Raw genomic sequence first — 17,085 nt, 5'->3', positions numbered from 1 at the left:
GTACACACTTCTGCACTACTCTACTTTTTGTACAGACAGGGCCTCGCTCTTGCTTAGGCTGGTCTTGAATTCCTGGTCTCAAGCAATCGTCCTCCCTCAGCTTCCCAAAGTATCAAGATTACAGGTGTGAGCCACCACACCCAGCCACAACTGTTTTAAAATATTCTAAACACATTAAAAACAAAGTGAACACACCATACAGATGATGTACACGATTAACATTACTTCCCCTTCCTAAATGGCATCAGTGTCAAGGAGTGAATACACAGAAAAATATTTTTTCGGCAGTTCATGTATACCTCAGCCGGGAAGGATGCCTTGAGGTTGGCATACCCATCAAGGACAGTATCTACCATGGCTTCCAGTGCTCTGGCCAAACCTCAGATGCGTGGCCTCTTGGCCAGGTGCCTGTGGATTCATATTATTGGAGCATTTGTTGTATCCCTGGGGGTTGCAACTTTCTATAAGTATGCTGTGGCTGAACCAAGAAAGAAGGTATATGCAGATTTCTACAGAAATTATGATTCTATGAAAGATTTTGAGGAGATGAGGAAGGCTGGTGTCTTTCAGAGCATAAAGTGATTTTGGAATATAAAGAATTTCATTGGGTTGATTTACATAGACATTTGTCACTGACCCGTGTTCCTGAGCTATGAATATGAGTGATAAATAAACTATTAATAAATAAAAAAAATACTTTTTCCACTAGTGGGCTAGTCAGGCATCAGTTTAAAATAAATATCTCTCTCTGCTGAAGCCATTTCAGAAAGAAATCAGCTTTCTTTCTTTTTTTTTTTCCTTGAGACAGGGTCTCACTAAGTTGCTCAGGCTGATTTAGGAATTCCTGGTCTCAAGGGATTCTCCCACCTCAGCTCCATCAGCAGATGGGATCACAGGCATGTAGTGTCACTACACTCATAGATACCAACTCTTTCAAGTTATACTATTTGTTTCCTATGACGTTAGAACAGAGATTGACATTGCCTTGATGATGAACGCTAAACAGAGATGTAGGAGTCAGGCAAAGAAAACGGGTAGAAATATGCCAACAGTCACTACCAAGGAAAAGAAGGCCTGGGATTGAACGGCAGGATAATGGCCTTTGCAATACCAGATGGAGTGTTTTCTCCAAGTATGTTAAAATAAGCGTCGTAAGTTACATACCTCACTTAATCCTCACAAATATTTTTCATGGTTATTCCCAGCTCTTGTACACAAATACGAAAATTTGTCTATCACCCAACTAAGGGATCGGCTAACACTAAAGCTAACATTAAGTTCGTCTCACATTTTCGCTCCAGATTACTGCTTCTCATACTGCCTCAGCGCCACTGTTTGCACTGAATGAGAAAAATTACATAAACAGGCGATACAAGTTCTAAGTTGTAATTATCACAGATTCAAAGAGTGTAGTCAGATCTTTAATGCTTTTCTGCTTTCATTAAAACCTTCTAATTTCTTAGGCCAAAAGTCTCCGCCGCACTGAGCAGCACACAGTGGCGATCACAGACTGCTTTTTATTTAGGAAGATCACAGGAGTTCTGGTTGTGTTAAATTGAGTAAGAACAGAACGTATTATTATTATTTTAACTCAAAGTAAGACTGCTAACACTCACCCTCATTGGAATGCGAGTTTAACGAGAGCAAAGCCCCAGTTATGCAGAAGTTATGATTCCAGAGTACTGCACACGATGAATAAATAATCTCCTTAAAGAACAAATGCGTTTGGAACTCTATTTAAAGGCACCAGCGCCGCGTGCCCGGGCTTCGCGACCACGAGAGCACGCATGCGCAAACGACCCCAGTGTACCGAGTCTCGCAGTTCTTAGGGAAGCAGTTGACTTTACGATCTTCTTCGTGGGTGTCTCCAGTTTCTCTCTTACCTGAAACTTGATATTCGTTCACAAAGTCCTGCACGTTGACCCTTCAATGACAGGTAAAGCCTGCTGTGGATCCTGAAGCAAACTGAACCAGTCACCGCCATCTTTCGTTTCTTCGCAGAGCATGTTGGGAAAGTATGCCTCCGACCTTCTGGAAAGCGTAGGGGGAGGAGCCGGCTCAGCTATTGGCCGAGGGGGAACAAGACGGGAGCACACATGAAATTGGAGGGTGCAGGCTCTTGGTCGGAAAGAATTTATGGCAGAAGGTGAAGGATTAATACGCGTCAGTTGTCTCGAATAAATTTTTCTACAAAATTATTTTAATGTCTTCTATATTTTTTATTGTATTCGGAGAGAGCGAACTGAGAATCGTACCACTATTTTCCTTCCTCCCTACAGCAACAATGAGCTCGTCCACGTAAATCTCCCGGCAGCGAGCGATTCCCGCGCGCAAGCGCAGTTTGAATCACATGGTGGCTCCCGGCTTTAGGTTTAGTTAAGAATTTACTGGTGATAACAGTAACGTCTCTTTAGGTGTAGGAACTCAAAACTGACCTGCAGAATGTTGGGCTCCAAGAACGTGCCCTGGCGGCGGCTGCAGGGCATTTCCTTCGGGATGTATTCTGCTGAAGAGCTCAAGTAAGGAGTTGGTGGGAAGCGTGCACAGCCCGGATTTTGAGGTCGGCGTCATGAACTACGGTTCCCAGAGGCTGTTGGCCCAGCCCTTCTTCTGCGTCCACGGTTATCTGGCGCGTGTCCTGCTGGGATCCGTAGTTCTGGGAGCGTTCTTGGGCCGACGTGTACTCCCTAGAATCTGGCGGGATTAGAGGGAAGAGTTTGCGCTGGGGAGACTGGATGTCCCGGTTTGCCGCGTTATCATCTTCCAGCTTTCTCGTTATTTAGTGAGCGTTTGGGAGTTACCGTAATGTCCTTGACACGGTTAATTAAGGATGTAGTTAGTTTCCTCTTGTCCCTAAAATGATCATCCTCTAGCCTCAGTTCAGGCGATAACTTCTTTTTGTTGGGATCCCGCTATAGTTTCCGCCTAGTTAGTAAATTGAGAGAACTCTTTTTAGTCCTCATTTTGGTGATGATAGCATTTGAGTCTTTACCACACCCTTTTGCAACTTTTCTCTTCCAAGACCTTACTGTCTTGTGCCCCTCAAAAATATTGTACCTAGCCTATTGCAAAAGTCACATGAAATGGGGAAGTAATTCTAGACCTCTCTCCTGACATCTAATTTATTTATGGACCTCTTACTGTGTGTCACCCACGTACCTATTCTGTTCCCTGCTTTTAATCCTGATTACTGGTGTGATAGATCCAACCTTTATCTTATGTCTGAATTCTTTTTCTTACACCTGTCAAGTCCATTTTCCACACCTCTGTCAAAACCACTCTCCGAAGTGCAAACATAATCATGGTACTATCACCTTTAAAACTCTGAAAAGCTCCTCCATTTCCCTCAGATAAAGGATACTTTCTTAGCATACACGGGTCCTCAAACTGCACCGGCGGGCCACATGAGGTGGTGTGATTGTATTTGTTCCCGTTTTGTTTTTTTACTTCAAAATAAGATATGTGCAGTGTGCATAGGAATTTGTTCATAGTTGTTTTTTTTTTTTTTAACTATAGTCTGGCCCTCCAACGGTCTGAGGGACAGTGAACTGGCCCCCTGTTTAAAAAGGACGCCCTACAAAGTCTACCATGATGAGGCCAATGCTGATTTTAGCTATGTGATCACTCTTTCTCTAGCCCTGTTGAACAGTTTGCACATCCCAGAAACTGCCATCATGTTTCAACATCTGGGCCTTTCTTCAAAGTACTTCCAAATGTCCTTTCCACCAGAGTGACCTATTTTCCTCTGTTCACCACTCAACATGCACACCTGAATTCAATGTACCTCATTTTTTGAGGTCTCTACAGTTGTCTCTGATGGTGCCTTAGTTACTTTCTTTGCTTGTGTGTATTTGTCTTCCTCCACTAGCCTTGAGTTTCTTGTATGTATAAATGGGTGAATAAACTACTAAGCCAAATCTCTGGTATCAATGGTAATAATGTGCTATTCCTGAAATTTACATATCATCACCTGCCATAAGCCAAAAGGAAAAATGTTTTAGTTTGCCTGAATTTTTTAAGAGATAGTTGTGGAGTTTCAAACAAGGAACAGCATGAGCCATTTTTTTTTTTTTTTTCTTTTAAGAGAGTCTTACTCTGTCACCCAGGCTAGAGTATATACATTATTGTGGTCATAGCTCATTGTAATCTTGAACTCCTGGACTCAAGTCATTCTCCCACGTCAGCCTCCTTAGTAATGGCACTGCGAATGTTGTAGGATGCCTGGCTAATTGTTTTATTTTTTGGAGAGATTTGTTGCTCAGACTGGTCTTGAACTTTTGGTCTCCAGTAAGTCTTTTGCCTTTTCTTCCCAAAGTGCTGGGATTGCAAGCATGAGCCACTGGACCAGGCCAGCATGAGCAAATTTATACCTGCCACTAACATTTTAGATCTCTTTATTGAGAAGCTTCTATAATTCTGCTACCTTTTACCATTCTCGGTTCTGATAGTTTCTCATCTCACTCAGAGTAAAGCCAAGTCTTTAAAATGGCTTGGAAGGGACATTTGTGGCCCCTGTTACCTCTGTGACCTCACCTTTATTCCTGTTACCCTGGCTTCTTTGCTGGTACCAGATTACCACAGGCACACACGCACCTCAGGACCTTGGCACTCTCTGCTTCTTTCTCCTGTGAAGCCCTCTGCCCAGGAGACTGGGTGACTTGCTCTCACACCTTGTTCAGGCCTTTGCCCAAGTATCTGCTTAATGTTGACTTTTTTTTTTTTTTTTGAGACAGAGTCACACTATGTCGCCCTTGGTAGAGTGCTGTGCATCACAGCAACTTCAAACTCTTGGGCTTAAGCTATTCTCTTGCCTCAGCCTCCTAGGTAGCTAGGACTACAAGCACCCACCACAAAACCTGGATATTTTTTGTTGTGGTTGTCATTGTTTAGCTGGCCTGGGCCGGGTTTGAACCTGGCTCCCTCGGTGTATGTGGCTGGCCCCGTAACCACTGTGCTACTGATGCTGAGCCGTCTTTCTGACCACTGGATCACCCTATCTTTCGTCCTCTTCCCTACTTTATTTTTCTTCATAGCATTGGCCATATTCTTATTTATTTTGTTCTTGGTGTGTTCCCCTGCTTCAGTAGGATTCTTTTCTGTTTCTTTGACACCTAAAACTATATCTGGCACATAGTAAGCACTCAGTAGATTTGTTGAGCATGTGAGTAAGATGGATGAAGGAGCTATCTGCTTAGCACTTGGCATGTTCAGACCTTACTACACCACCACCATAGTACCTCCAGTATAGGAAAGGAAATTCAGGCCCAGAGAATACAATGTCTGTCTAGGAAGTAGCAGGGGTCATCCTCAAACCTAACTCTGTTGGTCTCAAATTCAGTACTGTCCAGTAGAATCCTTACTGATTACCTCTCCTCTTCACCCTTCACTAACCCCATCATGGTCAGAAGGACTTTATCTTCTACCTTAGCAAAGGGAAAGGAACTTTGTTCCAGGCACTATATTTTATCTACGTTGTCTTCTAATCATCCTAAAAGAGCTGCTGCAATGCTCAAACTTCAGGTGAGAAAAAAGTTTAGTAGTTATCAAAGGACATAATCAATACAGTGAAAAGGCAACCTATGGGATGAGAGAAAATATTGCAAAATCATAAAACTGCTAAAGGATTAATATTCAAAACACTCAAAGAACTTCTATAACTCAACAATAAAATCAACTCAATTTAAAAACAAAGGACTTAAGTAGATATTTTTCCAAGGCAGACATGCAGTTGGCCAATAAGCACATGAGAAGATGCTCAACATCACTAATCATTAGGGAAAAGCAAATAAAAACCGTAGTGAGATACTACCTCAAATCCATTAGGATAGCTACTATCAAAACAGAGAATAACAAGTATTGGGCAGGATGTGGAGATAGTAGAACCCTTGTACATTGTTGGTAGGAATGTAAAACGATACAACCTCTATGGAAAACAGTATGGCAGGCAATTCCTTAAAAAAAATTAAATACAAGATTTACCATATGATCCAGCAATTCTAATGGTCATAGACCCAAAGAATTGAAAGTAAGGTCTTGAAAAGATATTTCAGAGTGACACTGGCCATGCAACATACAATCTTCCGGATCTGAACAGCTTAGTTCTTGATTCTATTCCTGAGGAACTTAACTCTCATTGAAGGGAATGTTTACAGCAGTAGTAGGCATCCCTCCCCAGCTAGATTTCATTTGCCCTTTATTTTGATTTAAATCATAAAAGAAAGTTGGCTTTGAACAAAGTTGGCTTTGTATAAATAGTTTTTAAGTGTCCTATAGAAGTTTCTTTTAAACCAAACATAAAATGTGACAAAAACCTTTTAAAAGTAAGTTATATTTTTCAAAGAATTGAGTATTTGTGTCCAATTTTCTTGAATTTACTATTCGTGCATGCAGGGATTATTGTATCACATTCCCTTCATTGAACTGTGTAGGCTTTGGAATAGATCTGGTTCATATCCTGCCTCTCCTACACTCTGGCTGTATTACCTGTATTAAATCACCTCACTGCTCTGAGCCTAGGTTTCCTGCTCTGAAAAATGCATGTAGTGATATTCATCACTGAGGGTTAAGACCAAGACTAAACAGTGCTGCCTGCAGGGTATTCAGGATGGAGTAGAAGTTTAACTCCTTTTTAGAAAGTCTACCAATATATTCAATGCAAGTTTTGCTTTAAATCTTCTTTTTTGGAGATTTTACCCTCCTACTCATTTAGAACATGTGTGTTTATTAACCACAGGGCGCCTGCTCTGCGCTAAGTGTTGGGGAGCAGTGGTTAGAAAAGCAGGCAGAGATTAAATAATCACTTGACTACAGTTTACAAGTGCCAGAAAAGGAGATACCAGGAAGGTTGGTAACCTTGGTTTTCCCTTGGTCTCTTTTATCTCTTCAGGAAATTAAGTGTTAAGTCCATTACAAATCCTCGGTACCTGGACAGCTTGGGGAACCCATCAGCAAACGGCCTGTATGATTTAGCTTTGGGCCCTGTGGATTCCAAAGAGGTGTGCTCCACCTGCGTACAGGACTTCAGCAACTGCTCAGGGCACCTGGGCCACATTGAACTCCCGCTCACAGTATACAATCCTCTCCTCTTTGATGTACGTACCTCTTTGCATGGGTGGGTCTCAGAGCTGCTCATGGGATGCATGAGCACTGCCCGAGGCATCTAAGAAGGTTAAGTTGCACATACTTGGAGTAGAAGTGTTCTTTACCTATAGAATAAGATTCAAATTATTGAGGAGCCAAATATAACTTCCCCATACCCTAAACTAATTTCTGTTTGATTCCAGTTGAAAAGAGCCATAGCTTTCTTGGTTCTAACCATGTAGGGAATGGGGGAGTGTTCAGATTCATCCCCAATACCTTTTGTTTCAGGGGCTTTGTGCTCATCTGAACCCTAGATGGCACCTCCCTGATAATATAGGGAATTTAGAAGTTCTCAAGGCCTCCCTGATCCCTTCAGGAGAATTCATGGGCTCTTGCTTGGTGGCAGAAGCAAAGCCCCAGAAAGCCTAACAGTAAAGTCAGAATGAAGCTACTGTCCAGAGTCCTACATGTTCAGCTTTCTATATCAGCTAACCTAACTGCCAGGATTTTTTTTTAAGCTACACATATGATGGTATACATGGACATGATTTTTGTTTGTTAACCACATTAAAGAAAGAGAATTGAAATAAAATAAAGATAGTCCCCTACCTCAGGTCATATATGCAAAATAAATTTTAAATTTTATGAATTAAAATGAAACTATGTGGTGCCTCATGCCTATAATCCTAGCACTTTGGAAGGCTGCGGTGGAAATTGTTTGAGGCTGGGCCTGGAGTTCAAGACCAGCCTAAGCAACATAGTGAGACCTTGTCTCTACAAAAAATAATTTTTAAAATTAGCTGGGCATGGTGACAAATGCCTGTAGTCCCAGCTACCTGGGAGGCTGAGGCAAGAGTGTTGCTTAAGCACAGGAGTTCAAGGTTGCAGTGATCTATGACTGTGCTACTGCACTCTAGCCTGGGTAACAGAGTGAGACCTTATTTCTAAAAACAAAAGTAAAGAACAGTATTTATTTAGTTTTTAGGGTTGAAAAGGCCTTTCTAAGTATATAGGGTGAAGTAAAATTCTTAAAGAATACCTTAACTACATAAAGACAAAACTTAGGAGTATACAGAAAACCATCTTGACTCCTAGGTCTGTTTTTAATATCCTGTTGGGTCTTTTTCCCTCTCTTTAGAAACTCTACCTGCTGCTCCGGGGCTCTTGTTTAAACTGCCACATGCTGACTTGTCCCCGGGCTGTGATTCACCTGTTGGTCTGCCAGCTAAAGGTTCTGGAAGTTGGGGCCCTACAAGCAGTCTATGAGCTCGAGCGAATTCTGAACAGGGTGAGTATATAATTTTGGTCACAGAAATCAGGAAAGCCAAAGTGAGAGGGAACAAGAGGTGTTTGTATGTTGTCCTTAATTACGGTCCTAAAAGTCACCAGAATGTTTGACCTTTATCTCATAACTGGATACCAATAGCTAGATATGAAAATGTGAAGTTGGAAGAATAATTGAAGAAATGTTATTGAAAACAATAGTGAAATACCATTTTATTCATTAATGAGCTTTTTATTGCTGGACCAATATTCAGTCAAGGTTTATGGATTGCTTTTGATTGTTGCATCTCTTTGGTCTATTTTATCATAGAACATTTTAATGTAGAAAATTCTTTTTCAGCTGGGCAGGTAACTCACGCCTGTAATCCTTACATTCTAGGAGGCCAAAGCAAAAGGATTACTTGAGGTCAGAAGTTTGAGACCAGCCCGAGACCAGACCACTCTTTCACAAGAGTGAAACTGAGACACTTGTATCTACAAAAACTAAAAACATTAGCCAGGCATGGTGGTGGGCACCTATAGTCCCAGCTACTTGGGGGACTGAGGCAGGAGGATCGCTTTAGCCTAGAAGTTTGAGGTTGCTGTGTGCTATGGTGATACCACTGCACTCCAGCTGGGGCGACAGAGTGAGATTGTGTCTCAAAAAAGCAAAGAATATTCTTTTTCGTGACACTGAGTTTTTCGTAGACTCAAGGCTAGTTGTATTATAGGATTTCTCACATTCTGGATTTGTCTGATTTTTTTTCTCATTTTGACAAGAACACAGCCTGTATTATATAGGATACTTTGTAATGATCATCTTAGCTGCTCATGGTCTCAGCTTGTTCTGCTGTTAGTAATGCTAAATTTGGTTACTCCTTTTGGGGTTCTTTGTTTTTTTTATTGCTATATAATAATTATACATATTATGGGATATGTAGTAGTGATGTGATACAGATAATATGTGATAGTCAGATGGGGTATTTAGCACATCCATCACCTCTTAACATTTTCATTTCTTTGCATTGAAAACATTCAGTACCTTTTTTCTAGCTAGTTGAAACTGTAATATGTTGTTATTAACTATAGTTACTCTACAGTGCTAGAGAACACTTTTTACCTAACTGTAATTTTGTGTCCTTTAACAAATATCTCCTCTTACCCTTCCCTCTAAGCTACTGTGCCTTTAGTATCCTCTATTCTGCTTTTTCCTTCTGTGAGGTTACTGTTTGTTTGTTTTGTTTTTGTTTTTTGTTTTTTTTTGGCTTGCACATGTAAGTGGGGAACATAGAGTATTTAACTTTCTATGTCTGGTTTATTTTACTTAATGTAATGGTCTCCAGTTTCATCCATGTGTTGCGTTCTTTTCTTATGGTTGAAAAATAGTCTATTGTGGATATATGCCACATTTTCATTTTCTTTTTTGAGGAGGGGTCATATTAATGAAGATATAGCATCAATAAAAGGTAGGTGATTTTTATTTCTTCTCTGTGCACATTTTTGTTTTCTTTTTTGAAACAGAGTTACATTCTGTTGCCCTAGGTCAATTGCAGTGGCATCCTTGTATTAATACGTCACTGCAACCTCAAACTCCTAGGCTTAAGCTATCATCCTGCCTCAGCCTGGTGAGAAGCTGAAAATATAGGCATCCTCCACAACACCCAGCTAATTTTTCTATATTTAGTAGAGACAGGATCCCACTCTTCTTCAAGCAGGCCTAGAACTCCTGAGCTCAAGCAATCCTCTTCCGTTAGTCTCCTAGAGTGCGAGGATTATAGGCATGAGCCACCACACCTGGCATTTTTTCCCTTTTCTTTTTTCTTTCTTTCTTTTTTTTTTTTTTTTTTTGAGACAGAGCCTCAAGCTTTCGCCCTGGGTAGAGTGCTGTGGTATCACAGCTCACAACAACCTCTTAACTCCTGGGCTCAAGTGATTCTCCTGCCTCCACCTCCCAAGTAGCTGGGACTACAGGCGCCCGCCGTAAGCCTGGCTGATATTTGGTTGCAGCCGTCATTGTCGTTTGGTGGGCCCGGGCTGGATTCGAACCCACCAGCTCAGGTGTATGTGGCTGGCGCCTTAGCCGCTTGAGCCACAGGTGCCAAGTCCCCTTTTCTTTTCTTTTTAGAAGATCTCACTCTGCTGCCCAGGCTAGAGGGCTATTAGCATCAACCTAGTTCACAGCAACCTCAAATTCCTGGGTTTAAGGCATCCTCCTGCCTCAGCCTCTTAAGTAGCTGGGACCACGGGAGCCCCCTTCAACACCTAGCTAATACTTCTATTTTTAGTAGAGATGGAGTCTCACTCTTGCTCAGGCTGGTCTTGAACTTCTGAGCTCAAGGGATCCTCCTGCCTCGGCCTCCTAGAGTTCTGGGATTATAGGTGTGAATCACTGCTGGCCCAATTGCATTATTGTTGTTGTTACTGTCATCTTTAGGAAAGGTTTGAAAACCAGGTGCTCGTAACATGGCAGGTACTAGTTCTTGGATTAATCCTCCAATTTCTTTTTTTTTTTTTTTTTTGTAGAGACAGAGTCTCACTTTATGGCCCTCGGTAGAGTGCCATGGTCTCACACAGCTCACAGCAACCTCCAACTCCTGGGCTTAAGCGATTCTCTTGCCTCAGCCTCCCAAGTAGCTGGGACTACAGGCGCCCGCCACAACGCCCGGCTAATTCCTCCAATTTCTTAAAAGGTGATTTTAGGGGGCAGCACCTGTGGCTCAACGGAGTAGGTCGCTGGCCCCATATGCCAGAGGTGGCGGGTTCAAACCCAGCCCTGGCCAAAAACTGCAAAAAAAAAAAAAAAAGGTGATTTTAGAAGCTTGGTGCCTGGGGGTGCCTCTTGCCCAATGGTTAGAGGGCCAGCCCTATGTACCAGGGGTGGCGGGTTCAAACTCAGCCAGGGCCTGCTGGAGTCGGTACGACCCGTCCTCTCCGATGAGGACTTCTAGTGGACAACAGTCTTGGTGCAGGAATTCCTGAGGCTGCAGGCATCGCTGCTCCAGTGGTATCTGTGGCTCAAGTCCTGGTGGCCGTCCAATTACGTGAGTCCCACCATACCGCCAGGCCCCCTCATAGTTCCGTAGGTCAGACATCCAGGGACATCTTGACTCAGAGTCTTAAGGCCCCTTTCCAGAGGTTCTCTGCGTGGGTCTGCAACCACACTTATTCAGGTTGCTGCAGGATTTAGTTCCATGATGGCTGAAGACAGGGGTTTGTTCTCAGTTTCTAGAGCAGCAGTTCTCAACCTGTGAGTCTCAACCCCTTTGGGGGTTGCCTAAGACCATCAGAAAACACATATTTCCCATGGTCTTAGGAACCAAGACACTGCTCCTCTCCACATTTTCATTTTCCATTCATATGTTGTTGGAATCCTAAGTTGATTCCCTATCTTGGCTATTGTGAATAGTGCTGCAATAAGTATGGGGGTACAAGTATATCTTGGACACAGTGATTTCATTTTCTTTAGATCCCCAGTATTGGTATTGATGGATCATATGGGTTTTCTACTTGGAGGTTTTTGAGGAACCTCCATAATGGCTGTATTAGTTTACATTCCCACCAACAGTGCATCCTTGCCAGATTTTGTTATTTTTTGTCTTGTTGATAATAGTTATCCTTAATGGGGTGAGATGATAGCTTACTGTGGTTTTGATTTGCATTTCTCTAAGTATCAGTAATGTTGAGCTTTCTTTTACATTTTTGTTTGGCTCTTTGTATTTCTTTTGAGAAATGTCTGTTCAGTTCATTTGCCCATTTTTAAATTGGACTATTTTTTGCTCTCAAGATGTTTGAGTTCCTTGTATATTCTGGATGTTAAACCCTTGTCAGATGAATAGTTTGCACATACTTTCTCCCATTTTGTAGGTTATCTTTTCACCCTGTTGATTGTTCCTTTCCATGCAGAAGTTTTTTAGCTTTTTTTTTTGTTTGGTTTTTTATTGTTGGGGATTCATTGAGGGTACAATAAGCCAGGTTACACTGATTGCAATTGTTAGGTAAAGTCCCTCTTGCAATCGTGTCTTGCCCCCATAAAGTGTGACACACACCAAGGCCCCACCCCCCTCCCTAAAAGCTTTTTAGTTTTATATAATTTTACTTATTTTTATTTTTGTTGTCTGTGCTTTCTTATTCATAAAATCTTTTTCCAGACTAATGTCCTGAAGCATTTTGATCTACTTTGAGTTGGTTTTTATGTAGGATGAAAGGTGAGGGTCTAGTTTTACTCTTCTGCATATGGATATCCAGCTTTCCCAGCACCATTTTTTTTTTTTTTGAGACACAGTCTCACTTTGCCGCCCTTGTGGTGTCAGAGCTCACAGTAATCTCAAACTCTTTGGGCTCAAGTGATCCTCTTGCTTCAGCCTCCCAAGTGGCTGAGACTATAGGCAACCACCACAATACCAAGCTATTTTCAGAGACAGGGTCTCGCTGTTGCCCAGTCTGGTCTTGAACTTCTGAGCTCAAGCAATCCACCTGCCTCAGCCTCCCAAAGTACTGGGATTACAGGAGTGAACCACTGCGCCCAGCCTAGCCCAGCACCATTTATTGAACAGAGTATCCTTTACCCAAAGTATGTTCTTAGTACCTTTGTTAAAAATCAGTTGGCTATACATATGTGGGTTTATTTCTAGGTTCTCTGTTCTGTTCCACTGGTCTATGTGTCTGTTTTTTTTTTTAAGCATGAAACAAAGTTTATTGAAGAAGAGAAAGATAGGTTTACAAAGCAAAATACCTGGATCATGGACGGGAAACAGCCCCCTTTGTCCCTATGAAAGAAGAGTATGTGCCTATTTTTTTATGCTAGTACTGTTCTATTTTGGTTCCTATGGCTTTGTAATGTGTTTTTGAGATCTGGAAGTGTGATGCCGCCAGCTTCATTCTTTTTGTTCAGTATTGTTTTGGCTATTTGGGATCTTTTACAGTTACACACAAATTTTAAGAGTGTTTTTTTCTTTTTTTCTTCCTGTGTAGAATGTCATTGATATGGATTATTTTTTCTATTTCTGTGAAGAATATTATTAGTATCTTGATAGGGATTGCATTGAATCTATAGATTGTTTTGAATAATCTGGTAATTGTAACAATATTGACTCTTCTGACATACTCCAGACTATGAGCATGTTTTTCCATTTTTTTGTGTCCTCTTCATTTTCTTTCATCAGTGTGGTTTTCCTTATAGAGATCTTTCATCTCCTTGGGTAAGTATATTCTTAGATTTTTTTAAAATTGGGTTGCCTTTTTAATTACTTTTTCACCTAGGTTTTTTTTGTGTGTATAGAACTGCTACTGATTTTTGTATGTTGAAAAAACTAAAACTAAAAAGACATGACCAGTAAATATAACATAACAGGTGGCTCTGAACTGGATACTTTTGCTCTGAAGGACGTTTTTAAGAGATTGGCAAAACTTGAATGGTGTCTCGGGACAGATGGTAATAATCTATTAATGTAGATTTACTTTTTTTTTTTTTTTTTTTGTAGAGACAGAGTCTCACTTTATAGCCCTTGGTATAGTGCCGTGGCATCACACAGCTCACAGCAACCTCCAACAACCTCCAACTCCTGGGCTTAAGCCATTCTCTTGCCTCAGCCTCCCGAGTAGCTGGGACTACAGGCGCCCGCCACAACGCCCGGCTATTTCTTGGTTGCAGTTCAGCCGGGGCCAGGTTTGAACCCGCCACCCTCAGTATATGGGGCCGGCGCCTTACCGACTGAGCCATAGGCGCCGCCCTAGATTTACTATTTTTGATTATTGTATCATGGTCATATTGGAGAGCGTCCCTGTTTGTAAAAAATGTTCACCGAAGTATTTGGGAGTGATAGAACATCAGATCAGAAACTTACTCTCAAATCGTTCCAGAAGAAAAAAGATTTTTAGATGTATTAATACTTGCAACTTTGTGCTTACTTCAGCAATGTATATACTAAAATTAGAATGATTAGCATAGCCCCTGCACAAAAATGACACATAAATTCATGATGCATTCCATATTTTTAAATCATGTGAATAAACTATATCACAGTTAAGATTGACTTTTAATCACCCAGTTGTTCTTGGCCCAAACAATACCAGTCTTCCCAAAATATTCCATATAATTGCAGAAGGAGAAATGCACGAGGCAGTTATACACAAAGATCCTTGTGCCAAATGTCTGGCTAATGTAGTTCGCCAAGTACAGAGTTCTGGAGGGTTATGGACAGAATGCGTTGCACAGCTCAGTCCCAAGCAGCAGGCAGCCCTCCAGGAGCTCCTGAACTCTGCTTGGAGGGCCTTAATACCACCCACCAGAAAACTAACTCCAAATAAACATTTACTCTTTTGTTTAAAAAAAAAATACTAGCAACTTTTCTGTAAGTTTGAGGTTGATGAAAATTGTGTCAAGAAACTAGGGAAACCTTTCAATATTTCACCATTAAGTATGGTGTTTGCTGAATCTTTTTTTTAGCAGGTTAAGGAAGTACCTATCTTACTATAATGGCCAAAATTGAATTTTATCACTTTTTTAGTATCTACTGAAATTTTCAGGTAATGTGCCTCCTTTTTAACTGGGTAACAGGGTGAGGTTACCCTATTTCTTTTCAAATGTTAAACGAATATTGGATTCCTGGGATAAACCCAACTTGTTCATGATACACTCCCTTTTTAACATGTTGCTGGATTTGATTTCCTCGTATTTTGCATAGGGTTTTTGCGTCCGTGATTAGTTGGGTATCTAGATCATACCAACCTCGTAAAATGAATTACAGAATTCTTTCTTTCTCCTCTCTCTTTAAAATGCTCTGAAAGAGTTTGGGGAAGATTAGAGACATAGTATGCCAGCAGGGCAGTGGCACACATTTTTCTTTAGCAGTTGTCCTACAGGTATCCAGGGACTGGTCTTCTATGGCTTCCCATGTGACTGCTTAAGAGGAAAAGAACAACATCACACCAGTGGCTGTAAGGAGCCACTCTGGCCTAGAAAACTCCATGTCCAAAAAATAAATTGATAATCTTTTGTGACAGTTCCATGGGTTGGGCTTCCTGGGACCCTCAAGGAGATGCTGAGTTAGAACTCAGGGAAGCTCAGAGCTGGGGTTTCCCAGGTATTTATAGTTCATTAGTGGTCAGGCCAGATGGCACTCTGACCAGTCAGGATCACTTTTACCATCAGCAATGTTGCCTAATAACACACTGACATTTCTACTTTTATCACGGTTCCAGGGGAACAGAGCTAACTTAGAGTCAAATTTGTCTTAAGAGGGTGGAGGGAGAGAGAAAGAATTTCCTTAAACTTTTATTCAGAGTAAGTTATGTTTTTCCAGGAATTTATCCATTTCATCTGAAATTTTCAAATTCGTTGGCATGAAATTATTCAGGGTGTCTACTCTCTTGAAAATTTTTTTTCATGAAATATACTCACAAAAATGCTTCAATCATGGGTATAGTCTAACCAAAGTGACCATTTTCCATAAGATACCTTTCATGTCCCCAGAAACCTTCTTCCCTTCACTTGTTCCTTTGTATACTTATTTTTGACAGTTTGTTTGCCACTGTACTTTAAAAATTCTTAGTGGGAATAATAATTTGAGGCATAGGATGAATGCTGCCTTTCTCCAGGAGGATTCTTACTACTTCTTGGAGGCACTACCACTCTGGGACTGTTGTAGTCCAGCTTCAAAGATCAAAGCTCTCTGGACTGCCCAAGTGATTGATTGTACAAGGGCTAGTCTCAGCTTATTCTGTGTGTGTGTGTGTGTGTGTGTGTGTGTTGGGGATAGGGAGTGATGATTTCCTTGCACTAGCTTTAGGCTTTTGGGGTTTTTAAGAGACAGGGTCTTGCTATGTTGCCCAGACTGGAGTGCAGTGGCTGTCTTTCCCCAGGGGCACAGGATTTCACTGAATGATGCCCTCTGTCAGCGCACATGTGGCCCACATGCTCTTGATCCTCACTAGATTCCTGTTTCTTCTTCAGTGTGTCTGGTTGTTCCTCATTGTCTTGTCACCTTTTTAAACCATTCAGATTTTTTTTTTTCAGAGCATTCAGATTTTTAAAATATTTTAAACTGTCTTGGTTCTTTACAGTCTTAGATGTGGTCTATCTGGATAATCTAGCCCACTCTTATTAGAAGCATGATGTTCTCTAGTTTTGTTTTATTTTATTTTATTTTTGAGACAGGGTCTAGTTCTGGCACCCAGGTTATGATGCAATGGCATCATCATAGCTTGCTACAACCTTAGACTCCTGGGCTCAAACAGTCCTCCTGCCTCAGCCTCCCAAGTAGCTGGAATTACAGCTGTGTGCCACAAAACCCAGCTGGTTTTCTAGGTTTTACAGAGATAGGGTTCTTACTCAGACTTCTTGTTTGATTTTTTTTCAATAGTGATGTTGCCTCACTGTTTTGGAAGTGCAACAAACACAGCAAGATGGTTTCTTTTATTCCACTCAAAATCTCTTCTATGCTTCAAGAGGCTCCTATTTAAGATTTGAACATGGACTTTGGTAAAGAGGAAAAAAATAAAAGAAGAAGAGGCTCCACTGCTTTCTGGCAGTAATATGGTTTTCCTCTTTGTTTTTCAGTTTCTTGAAGAAAATGCTAATCCTTCTGCCTTCGAAATTCAGGAGGAGTTAGAACGGTATACAACTGAAATTGTGCAGAACAACCTCCTGGGGTCCCAGGGCGCACATGTGAGTTATCATTGTCTCTCTTACCCTGTAACTCTATTTTCAGCCTAATTATCACAGTTCCTCTACACTGTCATAAC

At 41.3% G+C, this 17,085-nt stretch overlaps 2 protein-coding genes and 1 pseudogene across 2 annotated transcripts in view; 2 read left to right on the top strand and 1 right to left on the bottom strand.

The window, feature by feature from the left end:
- The window catches only part of PTCD3 (pentatricopeptide repeat domain 3), a 35,616-nt gene extending 33,056 nt beyond the window's left edge, over positions 1 to 2,560 (bottom strand). The window contains exons 1-2 of the mRNA XM_053587763.1: positions 2,436 to 2,560; positions 1,884 to 2,031 (exon numbers count right to left, since the gene is read on the bottom strand). Coding sequence (XP_053443738.1) covers positions 1,884 to 1,984 — 101 coding nt within the window. The 5' untranslated portion in view covers positions 1,985 to 2,031; positions 2,436 to 2,560. The remainder of the gene's footprint in view (positions 1 to 1,883; positions 2,032 to 2,435) is intronic.
- Positions 2,098 to 17,085, top strand: part of POLR1A (RNA polymerase I subunit A) — an 84,744-nt gene continuing 69,756 nt past the window's right edge. The window contains exons 1-5 of the mRNA XM_053587762.1: positions 2,098 to 2,146; positions 2,415 to 2,519; positions 6,887 to 7,091; positions 8,219 to 8,368; positions 16,901 to 17,008. Coding sequence (XP_053443737.1) covers positions 2,443 to 2,519; positions 6,887 to 7,091; positions 8,219 to 8,368; positions 16,901 to 17,008 — 540 coding nt within the window. The 5' untranslated portion in view covers positions 2,098 to 2,146; positions 2,415 to 2,442. The remainder of the gene's footprint in view (positions 2,147 to 2,414; positions 2,520 to 6,886; positions 7,092 to 8,218; positions 8,369 to 16,900; positions 17,009 to 17,085) is intronic.
- LOC128585188 (uncharacterized) lies at positions 14,245 to 14,338 on the top strand (annotated as a pseudogene).

The sequence above is a fragment of the Nycticebus coucang genome, chromosome 4 (assembly GCF_027406575.1).
Source record: "Nycticebus coucang isolate mNycCou1 chromosome 4, mNycCou1.pri, whole genome shotgun sequence".
Taxonomy (NCBI): Eukaryota; Metazoa; Chordata; class Mammalia; order Primates; family Lorisidae; genus Nycticebus; species Nycticebus coucang.
Note: the sequence above shows the minus strand (reverse complement) of the source record. Positions and strands in the feature narration are given on the sequence as shown.